Below are 21,043 nucleotides of genomic sequence, written 5' to 3'. Positions count from 1 at the left end.
CCCCAGCACCATGCACAGTACCTGCCAGAGAAAGGGTTTAATAAATATTTATTAATGGAGGCAGCTGGGTGGCTCAGTGGATGGAGCCAGGCCCAGAAATGGGAGGTCCTGGGTCTTCTGCCTTGGAACCAATATATAGTATTTATTTTAAGAAGGAAGGTGAGGGTTTTTTTTAACTTTCTGTGAATTTTTTAAAACCAATACTGTGTTTTGGTTCCAAGAGAGAAGAGCAGTAAGGGCTAGGCAATAGGGGGTAAGTGACTTGCCCAGGGTCACACAGCTGGGAAGTATCTGAGACCTCATTTGAACCCGGGACCTCCCATCTCTGGGCCTGGCTCTCCATCTACTTAGTCACCCAGATATCCCCAAGGTTTTTTTTTTGTTTTTGTTTTTTTTTAATTAAATAAATACTTGTTAACTATTAGATTGTTTTCAAAAGGAATAAGGAACCTGAGTATTACTGCATGACTGTTAATTCTGAGACCTCATTTTCAGCCATGGTTTCTACCACTTCCACTACCACACTTTTCATCATGATGCTAACAAGTACTATTCTGACTTTTACCTTTCTCATGTGTCTTCCCAACTGAATTGATATATAGGGATCAGGAGTGGTCAAGGTATTTCCTACATGGAAACTGTTACTCTAAGGCCCTTTGAAAGGTAAATGTTACATTGTACTTGTTTGTAATCTGATTTTGTAACTTTTTAAACTCCTTTTTCAGCTAAAGTTTTGCATAAAAAAGGAAATTTATCTTCACCCAAAGAATGCCAACTGACAGTGAAATGGGAAACCTATTCTCCATACTGCTGTGAACTGCCAACTTTTCCTATTTTGAAATAGCTTGTTTTTACATAATTTTAATTTCCAAATACATTCCTTTTCCTTCCCCTAAACAGAAAAGTCATCCCATGTAACAAGTTTTTAAAAGAAGGAAAGAAAAAAAAAGCAAAACATTGTCTCTTGGTCACTGGATCAAATGGAAAAATGAAATAAAATATCTTTACTTGCTTTGTTTTATTTGGCTCATTAATGCAGTAATCTCCTAGCAGGGAGTACTTTAAAGTGTATTCTACAAGTACAATAGCAAGGAACCACAAAACAAGGTTTTGAGTCCATCTGAGGTAGAAACAAGACTCAAAAAAAAAAAAAGGCTAAATTTCTGTCAGTATGTCAGTTTTATTCTCAGTAGATTTAAAAAAAAAAAGGCTGTTTCTAATCAACTAGGTTCATTAAGTAAGGTATTGTTTTATTTGATTAACTTTGGTTGGAGAGATAAGAAGTTAGAATATTTCATTCAAATATATAGCAATGTGACATAGTTGAAAAACTGAAAAACTTGTGAGTAAGGACACTTGGGTTCATATCTTAGTGCAGAATCTTATTAGCTATTTGCCCATGAGCAAGTCATAATGTCTCTAAGCATTAAGTTTCTACAAATGCAAAATATTTTAATTGCCTGTGACTTGAAATTGTTATAATAAAGTACCTTATAAAATTGTAAATCACTAAATAAATGATTACCCAGAGCCCTTGTTTTCCACAGGAGCATATTCCTTAAAATATGTGATTCTAATTTCTACTAATTAGATTAATTTTTAAATGTTTCAGCTAAACTCATTCATTAATGGTACTATAGTAAATTATTTTGTAAAGGGACTATTAGTTAATATTAACCACCATTTATTTTACTTTTCAATCCAGGTTTTCATATATTAGATTTGTTTAATGTAGAGTACAACCTGACTGCTATCATCAAGACAAATTTAAAAAAGAATAATTATTTATGTTGTTTTAATAGAGCCCAAATAAGTCTATTTTCACAACAGATAAGGATTCTCTCCCTGACTTTTCTTCTACAACTGGTAATAAAATGAGAATTTATGAGATTACACACAAATTAAGTTGTTGTTACTATAGAAGTGGAAAAGGAATTTGCTCAACACTGAATGTGGTCAGTCACATAAAAACTGTGGCAACCAAGGAAACTGCCTTGTATCTCTTTTATGATTACCAGGAACAAATACAAAACTGAAGTTTATTTCATGTAATATTTTGAAGACAGTAAGTTTCTGATGACACATTTTAGCTGTATTTGAATTTCTTTATAACTTATAAAATGCAAAGAAAATATTTTTACATGAGACTTTTTTTGCTACTTTTTTTTGTAAAATGCAGTATTCTCTACCTACTTCGAGATTTTACAAATAAATATTTATACACTTCTCACTTTCTTTCTTATCTTCAGTGGCCAGACTTCTCCTAGCCTTTCACTAACAGTCAATGTTTAAGTCTTGGGCTAAAACTTGAAGGAATTTTCAGAAAAATAATTATGAGGAAGGGAATGGGACTAATAAATTGTTATGGAGTGTAAAAAAAATTAGGGCTCAACAAATATGTCTTGGTCCTAGGAATTAAGTTCCAAATTTAGAAGCAAGTTTAATTTTTCAGTTTTCAAAGAAAAAAAAAAGATTAAGTGTGAGGTAGGGAGAAAAAGAAAAACTAGCAAGTTTTCATTAGTCACTAGAACCCAACTTCATTTAAGACATTCAAATTAAGGCCAAGAAGGGTATACAAACATGATTCTTGAAAAAATATTTTTATACCACCAGTACCTTAATTAAATCAGTAGAAGTTCTAATAGCCATCTATCCTCCCTAATCAAATTCTTCCATCTTTCATTCTTTTTCATATTCTTTCATCCAACCCCCAAATGAAGTATAAATGGTAGCTGCAACACAGGGCTGGTAAACTCAAGGAGCCCAAAGACTTGTTATGATATCTTGTGGCAGGGCTGACTTAACTTTCATATTGTCTTTCCTTTCAATACATGTATTCTCTCAACAGCATTCCCTAAAAGACAGACTCGGGGAAGGTATTCATTCTACCTTGAAAACATGGTAATCTAATATTTTCCCCACTGTGCCCAAATTAACTTTAATAATTGTAAATAATGTGTGTGTGTGTAGGGGGGGAAGCACAAGAATCATTTACATGTACAGAATGGTAGAGCTCTTTAATCATTTATAGCAAGTCAGAATTTTTCCTTGCACTATTAGAATAGAAGAGTCAAAGTTGGTAAGAACAACTAACCAGCAATAGAATCACTCAGTTTGAAACCATTCCTTGGTTACTAAAACTTTAAATTTAAAACATAAATGTATCTACTTACATTACCAAAGAGATACACTTCACTATGTCTAGCCCTAAATTTCCTCATCTATAAAATAAGGGGATTGGTCTAGATCAGGAGTTCTTAAACTAGTCAGAGAACTTGTTTGTTTGTTTTTTTTTAAATTTCAGTAATTACTTCGATATAATTTGGTTTTCTCTGTATTTTTTATTATTTTCTATGCATTTTGTTTTATTCATTTGAAATCATTATTCTGAGAAGGGAATCCATAAATTTCACCACACTGCCAAAGGGGCGCATGACATAAAAAGTTAAGAACACCTGATCTGGATGATCTCCAGGCTCCCTTTCAGCTCTGAATCCTATGGGTTCTATGAAAGCTGACTGCATAGATAGGAAACTCCATGTTCCAGCATTCAACAGCTGTTGCAACAGGCACCATCCCGGCTGTCAAAACTCTAAGTCTAGTTACAAAGCGGTTCACTTGGAAGGTCACAGCCCATGCCACCAGCCTGGCTTCTCTTGCACATAAGCCTTCCCACAAAACTAAACAAGATAGGTTATCTACAAGAACAGCCTTCCCAAAGTCTTCCCAACAAGGGCTTCAGCTCTTCTAGGGCTTCCCGCCCTGCCCGCAGGGAGCTGCTGGCTCTCTGAAATTCCCACCTCCAAAAAAGGTAAAAGATTATGTCCAGGAGCTAGAGGCAACTAAAGATTCAATTCGGTTTCCAAGAAAAGATCAAAGTAACAAATGCTAGATAATCTCTGAAGTTTCTAAGATTTTCCCACGGCCTTACTTTCATTAGGTAATTACTAACTTGTCATGTTGGCGGTAGGGAGGGAGGCTGAATGCTCCTCCAACAAAAACTGCAGCCTCTGAATTTCAGGACAGATATAACTAGGTACACCCCGGAGAGTGGTGGGAGAGGTCGACGGGAAGCCACAGGTCCAGGGTGGTGAGACGGGAGGGCTAGAGCAACAATTCAAGTCCTGATGCAGATATAGTTTAAGGCCCTTACTGGCTAGCTGTGTGACCCTGGGCAAATTAATTTAATCTACATGCCTCAGTTTCTCCATCTGTAAAATAAGGGTAACAGCAGCGCCTACCTCTCAAGGATGTTTCTGAGGAATAAATGAGTTGTTATTTGTAAAGTTAAGCTTAGCACAGAGCTCGGCACATAGTAGGCGCTTACTAGATGTTTGTTTCCTTCCTTCCTAGAATGCTCGTGGATTACTAGACTAGGAATGGGTGGGAAGGAGCCAGCCCTGCCCATTTTCCCCATTCCCATCAAGTCTACGTGCTTAGAGTAAGCTCCTACAACCCGCCAGACGCTGGGCTGGGAGCTGGGTCCCCCTTACCCACCTGCCCCCTCCCGCCAGTCCCAAGGTGGGGGGAAGGGAGGAGGTCCCTCTGCACACCCCCTCCCCCGCAGCGGTTCTCCCCGCCCCCTCGGCTCCCCGCCGCGCTCGGGCCCCATTACCATGCTGGCTGCGGCTGCGGCTGCGGTGGCCGCGGGGTGGGCAGCTGGGGGCTGGCTCCCCGCGTCGGGCGGGCCCCGTCCCTCTCCCTTCCAGGGGCGCGGTGTCGCGGCTCGGTCTCTTCTTTTTCCTCTGGCCCGCCTGGCTTAGCAGAGTTCTCGGTCGGAGAAGCGCACCAGGCAGCGGCAATGACTGCGGGCCCGGCGGACGGCAGCCATCTTTCCGGAGCAGGGCGCCAGAGCGCGGCCGGGCCGAGCAGGGGCGGGCCGGGGGCGGCGCGGGCGGACGGACGGGCGGCGGGGCCTGGCTGGGGGGACGCCCACGGCCAGCCAAGGTGCTGTGGGGCCTACCCGGGGCGGTGTGGCGTCTGTCAGGAGGGCCCACTCACGGTCACAGCTCAGCTCCCGAGCTTCCTACACAGCCGCCGAAAACTGCGCCGGGCTGTCTGAGCATGCCCAGTGCGGCGGCCCGAGCGCTTCCCCTCCCTCTCGCTCGACCCCCGCGGGGCGGCAGCCGAGGTCGACTTTTTAGGGGCCGCAGCAGGAACAGGTGCAGGCGGAAGTAACCAACCAGGGCCCACGGACGTCCAGCAGTGCGTCCCTGGCAGCCAGAGCGCGTCCGTGCGCTCAGCACTTAGGCAAGCTGGGAGATGGTATACCCAGCTCTTCAGTAGGCAGGAAGGGAGGCGGTGCGTCCTGTATGCAGGCAGGCAGGCAGGTAGGCAGGCTGGCAAGGTGGCAGTCCGCCCAGCACTCGGGCAGTCGGGTAGCCAGTGTATCCAGCACATAGGGAAGCAGGTGAGTCCAGGACTCAAGTAGTCTGGGAGTCAGTGTGCCCTGCACCCAGGGAGGCAGTGAGTCCAATACTTAGGGAGGAAGGGAGGAAGGAAGGAAGGGAGGGAGGAAGGAAGGAAGGAAGGAAGGAAGGAAGGAAGGAAGGAAGGAAGGAAGGAAGGAAGGAAGGAAGGAAGGAAGGAAGGAAGGAAGGAAGGAAGGAAGGAAGATAGAAGGAAGGAAGGAAGGAAGGAAAGGAGGAAGGAAGGAAGGAAGGAAGGAAAGCAGGCAGGTAAGCAATGTGCCCTGGACACACACAGGCAGGCTAGGAGTAAGTCCCCAGCACACAGGTAGGTACTGAGTCCAGCTCTGAGGCAGGCAGAAAGTAGGTGTGTCCAGCCTTCGGGGTCTGAGTTCAGCAACGACACAGACAGGCAATGAATGAGTCCAGAGGTCAGACAGGTGGTATGGCAGTCAGTCTGCATCAGGCAGAAAGTTTGTAGATCTGGCATCAGCTAGGCAAGCAGGCAATTCATGGAAATCAGCATCTAGACAGGTAAACACTTAGCCAACTCATTTCATTTCCTGCTATGTGCTAGGCACTGTGCTATATGCTGGAAATACAGACAAAACAATTCCTATTTTCAAGGAGCTATAAAGGAGACAACATATACACATATAGGTACCTATGAATCAGATACAAGGCGATTTTGGTTGGTGAGGTAAAGACACTATCATATGGGGGATTAGGAAAGACTCTGTGTAGAAGGTGGCAGTCTCTGGGTCTAGCACTCAGGCAGGTAGACAAAGAAAACTGTTTATAGACTGCTCACTGTGTGATGATCCTCAAGATGAGGCAGAAACTTGAACCAAAGCATGAACCAAATCTTCAACTAATAACATAGTAGCCTTTTAGAGGCAGCCTGGTATAGTGGATAAACTACTGGGCCTGGAGTGAAAAAGACCTGGGTTCAAATTCCATCTTATTTTCTTTCCATGGATACATTGGACCCTTCTTTTCATTGGTCTTATTTTCTTCATCTGTAAAATGGGGATAATAATAGGACCCACCTCATATGCCTGATGTGAGGATCAAATGATATAATACATGGAAAGACCTTTACAAGCCATACAGATTATATGAATATATGCAATTCTGATCCAGCCTGACAATTAGTAGCTTTGTGATCTTGAGCAAATCTATTGCCATCTTATGTATTTTCTATTTAACCATTACTTATTTTGATGGATGGAGTCTTGAGTTTTGCAGTGTTTTAAATTGTTCAAAATGTTGTGTCTGAGCTTTGAAACCACTGAAAAGTGGAAATTACAGATATTATTCCAATTTTCCAGATGATAGGATTAAGACCCAAAAAAGTCGTCACTTGCCTCAAGACACACAACTAAAAAGCAGCAGCAGTGAAATTTTAACATAGTTCTTCCTGATTCTTAAGTATTTGGACATGAAAATCAAAATAATATTTAAACTCTGTAAACTTTTAAGTTTTTCACCACAACAACCATGTAAGAAACCAATTAATTTGTCAGACTCCAATGTTAATAACCTAACTCCTAAAGCCTATATGACTCATGGTTCATACATGAACCTCAGCCTCAGTTTCCTCCTCTGTAAAATTGACTAGATTTGACTTTTTTAATTCAAATCTATAATTTTATGAATCTATTTTAGAATAAATCTTCAACAGAAACCTCAAACTATTCCTCAAAGTAGACCTGAAATATTTAATTCTCTTTAAGAAATCATTGATCCCTAATACATTCCCTTGCTTTTCCTTTCAAAGCCAAACTCCTTAAAAAAAAAAAAGTTTCACTTGGTAACTTTCACTTCTCCTCTTCCTTTCCCCAAGGATCTACAATCTGACTACCCAATCAATCATTCAACTGAAACTATTGTCTCCAAAATAACCAGTATTTTCTTCATTAACAAGCCTAACCACTTTCAGTCTTCACTCTTAATCTCTCTGCAACATCTGACACTGCAAATCAACTTCTCCCTGATACTGTGTCCTCTTTGAGCTCCCTCTTAAGTTATCTTCCTTTCTAATTTTTTTTTCCTTCTAATGCTCTCTGACAGTAGATGTTCCAGTTCTCTAACCTTAGTTCCCTTCTATTCTCTTTCTCCACTTGCTTGATAACCTCATTAGCTCTTATGTGTCTAACCATCTTCTCTATGCAGATGACTGCTAATATATCTAAATAGTCAACTATAATGTCTCCTGCCCTCAGTTCACATTTCAAACAACCTTTGGAACATTTCAAAATGGATGTCCTATAAGCATCTCAAACTCAACACATAAAACAGAATAATCTTTTACTCAAAACCTACCCCTTCCGAACTTCTTTATTTCTGTCAGACACTTCTATTCTTTTAGTCATTCAGTTCACAATATTCATATCATCCTCAGCTTCTCTCATTTAACCCTCACATTCAACAAGTTGCTAAAGCTTGTCATTTCTACTTTCTACATGTCATTTCTTGCATCTGTCCTTTTCTTTATACTAGTGGTAACAAAGACAAATAGAACTGGCTACCTGTGGACTTCTGAATGTTGACTTAGAAAAACAAATTAACATTTTTATGTTGTATTTATTATATATTTTGTCAAATATTTCCTAATTACATTTTAATCTGGTTCTGTCAGATTCAACCTGTAGACCACAAGTTTGACATCTCTGCCACCACCCCAGTGCAGGCTCTCATTCATTACCTCTTTTCTGAGCTATTGCAGTAGCCTTTTTTGTTACTATTGTATTTTATTTTGAATTTTTACTACTTCCTCTTCAACTCAGAAAAAAAGAAAATAAAACTCTTGCAATAAATATGCATAGTCAAAATGAATTCCCATATCAGTCATATTTTTAAAAAGTCAGTTATTTTTATAATGTTGTTGTGATATATAGTTTTCTTTGTTCTGCTCACTTTCACAGGCATCAGTTTATAGAAAATTTTCCAGGTTTCCCTGAAAATATCCCACTTGTTTCATTCACCATAAAAGTATTCCCTTATGTTCATATTCCACAACTTATTGATGGGTGTGTGTCCCTTTTTGTTTCCAGTTCTTTTCCACTATTAAAAAAAAAAGCTGCTATAAATATTTTTCATCTTTGATCTCTCTGGGGTATTGTAAACCTTAAAATTTCTCAGACTTATGAATGTTGGAAATTTCCCCATTGGGGAATCTTCTACTTTAAAAAATTCCCTAGCAGATAGTGAAAATTCTACTTGAATGTGAAAACTCCTTGCCTTGGGAATATCCCTACTCCACCCTACTTAAGACTGCTTTAGGACAGAAAAACTCCTTGCTGAACAATGAAAGTGCTTTGACCCATGCTTATGGAAAGGACATGACGTTCTTTGAGTCATGCCTGTTTTTAAAATTGATACAATGGGATGCTAGGTACCCATATAGGTGGGGCAACTTATAAACTACTTAAACCTAAAAGGGTGATAACTTATTCAGAGGTTTTTTCTTAATGAAATTTGTCGACACAGCAGCATTTTTTTCTGACTTACTAAAGAGATTAAAACTACTCAGCTGTTAATTCAAAATGGGCGGTCCTTTAGAAACATCTACAGTGATTGGTAGATGTAAGGACTTAGGGGAGGTGACAGAGGAAATTTTGCCCTTAAAAATAAGAGCTTGGATCTCATTCAGGATCTCGATTTCTGATTCTCATTCTGGAGGATCTCATTCTGAGAGACTCATTTCCTTGAGGACTGATGTTTGAGGGCTTTTTCCTTGGAGATAGATCTCTTTGAGGGAAAGTGCTCTTGGAGGAAATCTCATTCTGAAGGAGAGTTCCTTGAGGAGCTCCTCTGAGAGGCTCTGTCCCTCTGGGGTAGGAGCTCTGGAGGCTCTTGAGAGAGGCCCTTTGAAACAATCTCTGGCTGGAAGACTCTTTGAGGAAGGACGCTGGCCTGGTGTCACTAGCATCCTTGTTTAGTCAGACCTTGTGGTGAGTGTTAAAAAACTGACTGATTTCTCTTTTAAGACTCAGGTCTAGGCCATATTGGCTTGAGGCCCTTCATACTTATTCCTTTCTTACTCTCTCTCTCTTTCTTTGATTACTCATTGTATTGTTAATTAAAAATCTCTATAAAACCCAATTGACTTGGGCATTTGAATAATTGGGAATATTTCCCTGGCGACCACCTTATATTTGATTTTAAAACCCAAGACACTGTAGTGAACATATTTCTGCGGTCAAATTTACTCACCCTCTCTTATATCTATCACAATTTATATCTTCCACTATTTTAATCACTACAGTTTAAGACCTCAACCATTTTAAATCTCACAGTATAGATCTAGTAGCACTATCTCTGGGTTGAAGGACAGGCATAGTTTAGTAACTGTGGGGACATAGCTCTAAAATACTATCCAGAATGACTCTAAATCCACAACTCAACCAACAGCATTAATGTTTATTTTCTTACATCCCTTCTAACATTTGTCTTTTTTGTCAACTTTGTCAATCTGATGGTTGTGAGTTCATATATCAGAGCTACTTTGATTTGCATTTCTCTTTTAGCAATTGGAAGCATTTTTAGCTATAGATATTTTTGGATTTTCCTCTTTAGAGTGTCTGTTAATATCCTTTGACCATTTATCAGCAGAGGAAATGGCTCATTCTTATAAATTTAATCAGTTCTTTACATATTTTGGAAATGAGACTTTCATCAGAGAAACTTGACTCTAAGACATGCCCCCCTATATAACTTTTCCTTATAATTTTAACTGCATTGTATTTGTACCTTTTAAATTTCATTTGATCAAAATTATCTATTTTGTCTTCTCTGTTCCTCTCTATTTCATGTATGATGATAAACTCTTCCCATATCCATAGGTAATTTCTTCCCAGCTCTCCTAATTTGCTTATAATATAACTTTTTAGATACAATGTCTGACATACAGTAAAGTACTTCAAAATATTAGTTAATATTATATATCTAGGTCATAGATCCATTTAGTGGCCTCCTAATAGATCTTACCAACTCAAGTACAACTCCTACTCTGATCCATTCTTCACACTGCTACTAAAGTGATTTTCCAAAACATAAATTTGACCGTTATTCCTTTACTTAATAAGCTCCATTAGCTCCCTATTAACCACCCCGCTACCAACATCACCACAAATTCAAATCTAGCTTCACACTTACTACCTGAATGACCCTGGGCAAGTCACATAACCCCTATTTGCTTCAGTTCTTCATCTGTAAAATTGGGGCACACCAGAGAAAGAAATGGCAAATCACTCCAGACTCTTTGCCAACAAAACTCCATAAACAAAATGGTATCATATTAAATTAGACACAATTGAACAACTAAACTACTACTACCACCATTCAAACACACACAAATGAATCTAAACTATAAAGCTCTTCACATTCTACCTTTCTAGCCTCATTACACATTACTTTATTCATTCTACTCTATGTTCTAGTCAAATAGACAATATATTTCAGTGCTGCCTCTCTTCTCTCTGAATGTTTGCACAGGCTGCTCCCTTCTCTGGACACTTCCTTAGTACCTCCCTCCACCTCTTGCTTACCTTCAAAACTCATTTCAAAAGCCACTTTTTACATGAAGCCACTCTTAATTCTCCCACAGCTATTAGTGCTCTTGCATCCAGAATCACTTTGTAAACTTACCTCATATCTACCAATATCATATCTATGGCTTGTCTCCCATAAGAACATGAAGTCTTTGAGCTTGACAAAATTGTTTCTATTTTGTACCTCAATCCCTGCTGCCTAGCACAGTCCTTGGCACATAATAAACACTTAAAATAAATGCTCATTGATTGATTCTCCTTAAGTTCCCTGTGGTAATTTAATGTAACTGTGTTTTGATTGTAGGATGATAAAGGTTAAACGTCCTCTATGTTCTGTTGCTCAATGAAATTCTTGCCCATATTCTCTCAAACATCCATATTCAATATTTCAAGGGTACCCATTTGTCCTAAAAAGCACTACATGCATCTCAGCCCTTAGGGCTGTAGGTTATTATTGCTTGATATGTGACTGGCATCACTTTCTGCTAACACCTTCCTTCCTTCCTTTCCATCTCTCTTTTTTTCTTCCTTTCTGCTTACCTTCTGTCTTAGAATTCATGCTGTCGGTTCCAAGGCAGAAGAGTGGTAAGGGATAAAAAATTGGGGGTAAGTGACTTACCTAGGGTCACATACTTTGAGGTCACATTCGAAGGGAGCTTAGTTTACCAGGCTTATCTCTAACCACTGAGAACCTAGCTTCCCCCCTCAATTTCTTTAATCATGGCATTTATGTTAATACTGTCATTATGAAAAATCATAATTTATAACATGTCACTACCCACTTAAACCCACTTCTTTCGTATCTTGATTTTTATGCTTAATATTTGCATATCATCAACAGATACCTATTTATGTTTTTAAAAACAGATGGGTTTTTGAAGGAGGAAATAGTTTAGGATTACTGAAAGATCATAGTAATTATTCAAATGCAACCCAATTGATTCTCTTCCAATTCAATTCTGATTACATCTCATTGTCTGACTACAAAGTCTGTCTTCCTCTACAAAGATACATAGATAGATAGATAGATAGATAGATAGATAGATAGATAGATAGATGAATAGATGTAAAATATATGTATGTATATTAACAGACCAGTTTGATAAAACAGCATGCCATGGTCAGGAAAATATATATTTTTCATCCCCTTTCTTTTTTTCTAAATGTGGTTGGTTAGACATACCTCAAACTTACTGCTGAACGAGGCAAAAGGGCAAAAGAATTATCAAAAGGAGGGTCCTATTGACTGGCGTTTTCTCTGTGAAAGTACCAATTACCTTTCAGAGATTTGCCATTAAGTTGATAGTCAGACCTTAATGAGAAAATGAGTGATGGATTAAAGCATAGTATTTTTCACTTTATTTTTTACATATTTTTGTTTTATATGTCTTCTTTCATAGAATGACCAATGTGGAGATATGTTTTATATAGATCACCCATGTATAATCTAGATCAAGTGGCTTGCCATCTCAGGGAAGGAGGACGTGAGGGAGGGAAAGAATTTGGAACTCAAATTTTTAAAAATGAATGTTTAAGATTGTTATCACATGTAATTGAGGAAAAACAAAATATATTTTAAAAAAAGAAAGTGGATGCTGAGGAGTACTATAAAAATTATGTTGAAAAAATGAATTGGGATCAAGAGAAATTGGGCAAAACCTCTATATTTGGATTTCATCTCTCTTTCATAGTAAAGTAACCTTCCTCTTTCCTTACCATCACTCTGCCCCTCCATTAAATGCTTTTATTTGTTTGTTTTTTTACAGGTTGCAATCTAAAAACTCTGAAAAGAAAATCATGGTTGTTAACTGGGAACTCACTAAAGACAAATGGTTTTCTCCTTCTTTGTTCTCCCCTTTGTCTCTTTTCTACTTGACCTCCCTACAACCTTGTGGTTCTTAATATGGAGCCCACAAAGAACTCCCTCCTCTGAGAGATTTCAAAAGTTCCATGAACTTGGATGGAAAACATACATATTTTCACTAACCCTAACTGAAATTTAGCATTCTCTTCAATTGTGGCTTAAAAAACAAAACAAAAAAACAAATGTTTTTCTGAGAAGGGGTCCATAGGCTTTACCAAACTGCAAAAGTGATTCATGATACAAAAAAGGTTAAGAATTCCAGCCCTCTAGACCTACTCATTCCTTTTCAACTTTAATGCCTGTTTCGAGGTTAGATTTCTAATGGAATTGATAGGTTTGCCATTTCATGTTTTTCATAGAATCCAAATCACAAAGATTTGCTTTTATAAATTTAATCATAAATGTTTTCCCCCATGAAATTTGTAACATAAAATTCAAGGCTGACATATTATTATATTGTTGTGTTCTGGGGGGGGGGGGGAAGGATTTAAATAGCATACACTTAACATAGTTTGCCCCCAAATTGTCACAAAACATTTTCTCACTTTGCCTTTAGCTGCTTTTTCTAAAACCAAAATTGTGGAGTATCTATACTGAAACTCTAAGGTCACTTTTAGTTCGTTTTCCCCCCTCTGGGTTATATATGTATTAACACAACAAAACATATTTCCATATTATTCATTTTTGTAAGCAAATAAACTTATAGAACCCAAACCACCCAAAATATGCCCATATAATCAAGTGATAAATCATATGTTTTCAACTGCATTTCTATTCCAACAGTTCTTTCTCTGGAGGTGGACAGTTCTTGGGTATGCATGCTCAGTAATAAGGAAAGGTTTGGATTTATACCAATAAGTAAAGAGTGAATGTACTTTTTTAGCAATCTAGAAAGGTGCTGGAGTATAAGAGCAAACCAAACTTGCAAGGGATACATTTATGGGTGAAGAAACACCCAGAGCAAATTTTTATCAAAGATATGGGTCATAATGTGACTACAGATCCCATCTTGCAACAGATCCTTACAAACAATGCTTCCTGGTCATCTAAATAAGGTAACAGTGATGAATGCTGGGATTTGTAGTCTTCCTAACTAGTGTTGCATGCTGGATCTGACAGAGGGCACTCATATGCTACCTCTTAAAGGTCAAGTGCATTTATTTAATTTCTGCTTAGGTGAAATCTAATTATGAAGCTCTTCACCGACACAAGTGTTCTCTTACTTTGGAAAGCTAAATCTTTTGAAAACGACTTCAGAACAGGCAGAAAACTCATGCTCCGTAGGGGAGGGGAAAAAAATCAGTCTACTTGTAGCTGGAAGTAGGGCTTAACTGTAAAATTTATTCTTTTGTTTTTGTAGAGCCAGTAAATATGCCAATTGGAAAATGGAGCCAAAAGTTTAATTGGAATATTTAACTATAATTTAGTGACTCACATCTTTTGAGGAAGTCAGCATTCTTTCTTTTCCCCTTCCCCATATTTAAAATTCACAAATTCGGTTTTGAAATTAAAATGATATGGGGGAGGAGCTGGTGGCTTCATAAAGGAACAATGAATTTGGTGTCTCTTAGAATAAAAAAAGGTTTTGTTTGCAACAGGATATGGGCTATTGAGCAGCCCCCAGGATCAGTCCTTTCCATTTAACTTTCTGCTTGATAAAATATTCCATTGTGGTCAATCCAAACTGAACATACAGGCTTTATTTAGCCTAGAAAGGAATTAAAATGTAAGCTTTAGCAATATTATAATGAACAAATAATTTTTTTAATGTGATTTCATTAAAGTTACTGTAACTCAGTTCCTGATTTTCTCTCCAGTGCTAGTGGCCTAAATAATGCCTTCAGTCTTAGTTCAGGCATCCAAAGCCATCCAGAATGCTAATTTAATGGTCAGTTTCCATGACTAGTAAGTAGTTCACTTGTTGCTGCTCAGGAAAAATACAAGTTAGCTCACAGGCCATCTGACTGTGTTAAGCAGTATGTTTCTCCAGTATAATTTTGGCACTATTGATTTTAACTAATAGTTAAAGGGTTACTTGGGTTACTTTTTAAAATAATTGTCCCATGTCAAGAATTTAAAGGCAATTTGTTAAATTGATTTCCTAACTCTCTCTGCTTCCCTCATTCATTGATAAAGATTTCCTATTGACGGGGTTGGGATTGTATTTGTAGACATTATGCAATCACTAACAGGGAGCAGAAGTATGAAAAATTTTTACCTTATTCTGAAAGGTTTCTTAAATCGGAGCAGAAATGAAAAGGACTTTTCTTTTTAAAAAAGGTTCACCCTGGAAAACATTTTCTTCTTCCGTTCTCAAGAATTACAATCTTAAAGTCCTACCTTCTACAAGAAGGCTTTCCCAATCCTTAATGCTTCTGGTACCTTCCCTCAGTTGATTATTTTCACTTTATCCTGTATTTAATCTGTTTATACATAATTGTTTGCATGCTGTTTCCTCTATTAGGCTTCTAGTTCCTAGAAAAGACTGTGTTTTACCTTTTTTGGAATACCTAGCAGTTAGCCCAGTGCCTGGCATATATTATTATTATAACAAACACGTCATATATATAGCACATATCTACTTCATTAATGAGTTCTGAAACATCATGAATTAGGATGCTCAACTTCTACTTTATATGAATAAAGTCCCAAATGTAGTTAGTTATTTGCTTTTACTTTTCTTTTTTTATACTGTGTTAAGTGGTTCTTAGGCAGAAGAAAAGTAAGGGGTAGGAAGTGTCTGAGGCTAAATTTGAACTCAGGCCTATCTCTGGTCTTGACTTTCAATACACTGAGTCACCTCCCCTCTGCTTTTACTTTTGAGGTCTGTCTGAGGGACCTAAATTTTTTATCTAAGGCTAAGTGACCAAAGAGATCTTCTAGTTCAACTTTCCTCATTTTAGAGATGAAGAAACTGAGGTCTAGACAAGATAAGGGACTTGCTCATAGTCAGTTAAATACTGCACTCTTTGTACAATTACAGCCTACAGATAGTAGAAGCAATCAGAGGTAGAATTTAAGTTCAGATCATCTGACTTTAGAGCCAGTTGTTTTTACAGAGTATTATATTTTAGCCAAATGTTAGAATTTTGAAATTAAAAACTGTATCTGTTTTTAAACCTCAACTGAGTGTAGTTGAAACCTTACACAATCAAATGTAATGGACTTTTCTACTAGCAGCAATGCAATAACCCAGGACAATCCAGAGGAATTTATGAAAAAGAATGCTATCCACATTCCGAAAAAGAACCGTGGGAGCAGAAATGCAGAAGAAAATGGGGATATGATTGGGTTTTTGGCATTAAAAGATCACTCTATTGCAAATATTAATAATATGGAAATAGGTTTTGAACAATGATACATGTACAACCCAGTAGAACTGCTTTTCAGCTCAGGGAGAAGGGAGGGAAGAGGGGTGGGAAAAATCATGAATCATATAACCATGGAAAACTATTCTAAATAAATAAATATGTTCCTTGCAAATAGAGATGGTTTAATTCAGTACATAGAATGACAGTTGACTGAATAAGTGGGCTTGCTGGTGTGTTTGTGTGTAAGGTTAAGAGAAATAAGAAGGTATTTTTTTTTACCATCTCTTCCCTCGGTGTGCAAAGTTTATCACTACCAGTCCTCCTCTCAAAAGAAAAACCAGAGGCTACAATGTCAGAAAATGAACGAGGGTGCAGAAATACTCAAAGCCAGCAAGGGGAGCTACAGTGTAACTTTGACCAGGGAAAGCTACTGGTTGTCCCTGATTAGAAGCCACATTGGCTTTTGTTTGTTTTTCTGCTGGTGGGTGGAAGGCTGCTCCCTCTCCCGCAATACTTACCATGAGCGTGCTGGCCAGTCTAGGCCCGTTCCCTCTCAGAACGTCCCAGACTCCCCAGGATGGACCTCATGGACTCTCCTAGCAGGGTGGGTACCACGTTGGGAGTTCTTTCTCTGTGGAGTAGGGGGAGGGCTATCTCTGGGAGCTGCGAGACTGTTTATCCATTGCCCGCGGCTCAGCCTCCTCCAGTCTGCTTTTGGGGAGATTTACCAGACTGGGGATGGCTGCTTACGGTCTTTGAGGGGGAATGTCGCTCGGTCTAGTAGATCTCGTGGTGCAGATGCCTAGACACCAGTGGAAAGGAAGGGAAAGGTATACAAGGGAGTGTTGGATTTGCATGACCGCCGGCATCAAAACTCTGTTTCCTGGGAGACCGGAAGATTTGGATGACTGTTTTTCTTTTCGTCTTAAAGGTTAGGGAAGCACTTTCAGGATCGACCGACCTTTTTGGGGAAGGGGACCTCCAGTAGTTGCACATGGAATTTTCCGGATTAGGCCATTGACTGTCCCACAAAGGGGATCGGGATGGTGGTGGTGGGGCGTCTAAGTCGCAAGCCTCACTCACATACTTAGTCGCAACCATTTTTTATCGGCTTTGCAGATGGTGGTTTTATTCCCGTCCTTCTTAGCTGGGGTGGACGTTAAGTAACAGTTATGCATGGAGTTCTCTGGAGCATCCCCATCGTTGGTATTATCCTGTGTATTTTTAAAAGTTCAACTCTGAGACTTTTAAATGAGGGTGTTTTGTTTTTTTAAACAATGTGGCTGGGTAGAGCGGGGAGGAGTTGGTTTTATTGGACTTAATACTAAGTCACATTCTTCTTTTGCTAAAGCCGGACTCTGCTGAGAGACAACTGCCACTTTGAGTATTGAGCTTTGCATGCTGGGGCTGGATTTCTCAAAGGTATGTTCGTTTTGGATTTTTGATTTTGGACACTTGCTAGTGGTTAACCGGAAGTTTCCAATAGACCCGTCATTCTCATCTCTTCCAATGAATTAGATTGCTGGGCAGCCAGTGATACTGTATTGTAGTGTGATGATCAAATTAAAATGCATTAATTTTGCAAAGCCAATGCCCAATCAACAAGAATAATCCACAAGTGGCCTGCTGGCTGACTGCCACGAATTATTTAACATCCAAACATTAGATTTCAAATTTAAGAACTGAGGTTGTCTTTTGCCTTTCTTTGTATCTCCAGCCCTTAGTAGGTGCTTAATAAATGTTATTGGCTGACTGACTTAGGTAATCAGTTTGAGATGCCTTATTTTCTTATTAGAGATAGCCTTTGTCTAAAGAGAAGCCTTTCTGTTCTATTTTTATTTTATTGTGGCTTTAATTCTGTACCACAGCCAAACTATTTCTTAAATGTGCCTCCTACCTTCCCCAGGGCTAGAAAGAAGTTTATTTACAATTCTAATGGGGGAAGGGAATCAGAGCCTTTCATATTTTCTTAACTCCTGTTTATTCAGAATTTTTGCCTTTATTTTCTTATAGACTCAAATATTTAAGATCTTTAGGACATCTAATACAATTGCATTTATTTATAGATGAGAAAGCTTGAGGCCAGGGGAGACAAGGTGACTTGTCCATGTTTATATGTCATGAGTGAAGGAAATAGGATTTGAACCTGGTCCTTTGCTTCAAGAGCCTACACTCTTCCTTTTTAAAAAATTTAAGTTAATTTATTAATTTGGTTGTTACATTAAAATTCCCAGATAACTCCCTCTCTCCATCCTATATTTCATATGTATAAACTATGTTTTGCTTATTTATATTTATCAGTTCTTTCTATGTAGGCAGACATACACAAGTCCTTCTTCAAACAGCATTTCTGTTGCTATATATAATGTCCTCTTGGTTCTGCAAATTTCACTCCATGATTTTTTAAACAATAACTTGCTTGTCATTTCTTATGGTATAATAGTATTCCATCACAATCATGTGTCTGAACTTGTTTAACCATTTCCCAATTGATGGGCGTCCCTTCATTTCCAGTTCTTTGCCACCACAAAGAGAGCTGCTAGAAATATTTTAGAACATATAGGTTTGTTTCCTTTCCCCTCATCACCTTAGGAAATAAAACCAATAAAGGTACTGCTGAGTCAATAGGTATTACACAGTTCCTTTGGGCATAATTCCAGATTGTTCTCCAAAATGGTTGGATTAGTTCACATTTCTACCAACAGTGTTTTAGTGCTCCTTCCACCATACTACATTACCTCCTTGATTAATTTGTGTTTTGGAAGTCCTTGGAAGTAGGTTGAGTAGACCCTGCACTAGAGAGGCTCATAGGATTTAAAGTCTTGGTGAACGTTAGTAATCTTACTTGAGTAGTTTTCAGAGTTTTGTCTGAGAGGCCCAAGATCAAAATTTTTTATAACATTACTAAGATTTTATTTGCCTATTAAAATATTCTTCTTTTCCAACTACTGTTTCTGTATAAGGCCACATTTTTTTTCACAGAGAAGGGAAAGAAATAACATTTATTAAGCACTTTATCACTTTTCAACTATTATCTCACTTGATCCTCACAACAAATCTGGTAGGTAGGAGCAATTATTACAATCATTTTTATTGTTGAGGAAATGGAGGCAGACAGAGGTAAAGTGGCTTGCCCTGGATCTCACAACTATTAAGAGTCTCAGTCTAAATTTGAACTTGTCTTCCAGATGCCAGACCTAATACTTCACCCACTATGTCACCTCACTGCCTTAAAACAACATATTAAAACAGATTTAACGCAATGACAGCTAAAAGAACCCAGCTATCTTCTGTTAAATTTGATATTAGAGAGATTTGTAAAAAAAAAAAAACAGTGCTATTTTTCTTGCTAGCTTTTTTGTTCTGGAAAAAAATTATTTTTCATAAAATGTTATTTATGTTAAAATATACTGAATTTCTTTTTGTTTTTAAATGAATTAATAGATATTTTAAAATGTTATAAGTTTTAATTTTCAATATACGTATAAGACACAAGCTACATAAACAAAAACTTTTTAGGTCGTCAATACTCTTTAAGAGAGTAAAGAGTTTTTAATACCAAAAAGAAATTTGAGAAATGGTCTAATCCAAATCTTTCATTGGTTTTAGGAAGCTAACTGACCTTCCCAAAGCAATATGTGAGCTAGGAGTTTGGCCCAGCTCCTTTGACTAAAAATCCATTGTTCTCTCCATTGGTCCCTATTGCCCAAGGAGATCTCATCTACTCAAGCTCTTTTTTTTTTTTTAAACCCTTACCTTCTGTCTTGGAATCAATACTGTGTATTGGTCCCAAGGTAGAAGAGTGGTAAGGGCTAGGCATTGGGGGTTAAGTGGCTTGCCCAGGGTCACACAGCTAGGAAGTGTCTGAGGCCAGATTTGAACCTAGGACCTCCTGTCCCTAGGCCTGGCTCTCAATCCACTGAGATACCCAGCTGCCCTCATTCAAGCCCTTTTTAATAAATTCCTGATGCCCTTATTTTGTATCCTTTCTGTAGTGATCAATAAAGACAGAAACTGCATAAATCTCAAAACTTTGGAGACATCTTTGACTGTTCCTTTCCTTTATTCCCTATATTCTGTCAATTACCAAGTCTTGTAGACTTGTTTCTTCTACTCATCTAAAACTCTTATTTCTAGTGCTATCACCTCCACCTGGTTCCTTATTAATTAGTCTTTGGATTAGCAGTTTCCTCCTTGGCCTCCTTGACTTCAGGCTCTTCCTATTCAGTTCCATTCTGCATACAACTAGTAAAGGAATCTTTCTTAAATACTGCTTTCATCAATTAATTTAATTCAGAAAACACTTAGTAAGGGTTTTAAAGCTATGGTGTTTCCAAGAGGGTGGAAAGAGGAAGGAATAAGCATTTGTCCTACTATGTGCCAGGTACTATGTTAAGTGTTTTTTACAAATAATATTTCAAATGATCTTTACAACAGTTCTTTACTTTTCCCTGTTGAGGATAAGGCATACTTACAGAGTGTTGCTCAGGACTATGCATGTAGTAGTAAGTGTCTGAGGCCAGATTTAAATTTGTCTTTCTCTCTGCTGGCCCAATACTTGAGCCAGTCCTTGGCTTCAAAAGGAGCTTATGTTTTTCTGGGAGATACAGCAGTTCTATAAATCAATTACTAAAAAGGGGAGGAAGGGAGAAAAGAGAGAGAGAGAGAGAGACAGAGAGAGAGACAGAGAGAGAGAGAGAGAGACAGAAAGAGAGAGACAGAGAGAGAGACAAAGAGAGAAACAGAGAGAGAGAGAGAGAGAGAGAGAGAGAGCAACAGAGAAAGCGACAGAGAGAGAGAGAGAGCTCCTCGGGCACCTTGACCACATTGTATCAGTCTGAATATACCTTATTGCCCCTTACCCAATACAGATTTCAATAATCTATAAAATTTAGTCAATTTCAT

General features: G+C 38.3%; 2 protein-coding genes across 6 annotated transcripts in view; one reads left to right on the top strand and one right to left on the bottom strand.

Moving 5' to 3' along the window:
- Nucleotides 1–5,237, bottom strand: part of FBXO9 (F-box protein 9) — a 29,944-nt gene extending 24,707 nt beyond the window's left edge. For 2 of the 3 annotated variants that reach the window (XR_462580.2, XM_056818402.1), the window contains exon 1: nucleotides 4,616–5,186. Coding sequence is in view for 2 of the 3 variants with exons in the window: in XM_056818402.1 (XP_056674380.1) it covers nucleotides 4,616–4,618 (3 nt within the window). In the remaining variant the exon portion in view is untranslated. Of the gene's footprint in view, nucleotides 1–4,615 lie in introns of all 3 variants that reach the window. The other variant, XM_007484094.2, reaches the window with a different exon arrangement.
- Nucleotides 5,238–16,547: 11,310 nt separating this feature from the next.
- Nucleotides 16,548–21,043, top strand: part of CILK1 (ciliogenesis associated kinase 1) — a 92,244-nt gene continuing 87,748 nt past the window's right edge. Inside the window, exons 1-3 of one of the 3 annotated variants that reach the window (XM_016431135.2) lie at nucleotides 16,594–16,742; nucleotides 17,258–17,344; nucleotides 17,490–17,560. The gene's annotated coding sequence lies outside the window, so the exon portion shown is untranslated. Of the gene's footprint in view, nucleotides 17,070–17,257; nucleotides 17,345–17,489; nucleotides 17,561–21,043 lie in introns of all 3 variants that reach the window. The other 2 variants (XM_001364227.4, XM_016431137.2) reach the window with 2 other exon arrangements.

This window comes from Monodelphis domestica, chromosome 2 (genome assembly GCF_027887165.1).
Source record: "Monodelphis domestica isolate mMonDom1 chromosome 2, mMonDom1.pri, whole genome shotgun sequence".
NCBI lineage: Eukaryota > Metazoa > Chordata > Mammalia > Didelphimorphia > Didelphidae > Monodelphis > Monodelphis domestica.
The sequence above is the reverse complement of the archived record's forward strand: the minus strand, read 5'-3'. Positions and strand labels throughout refer to the sequence as shown.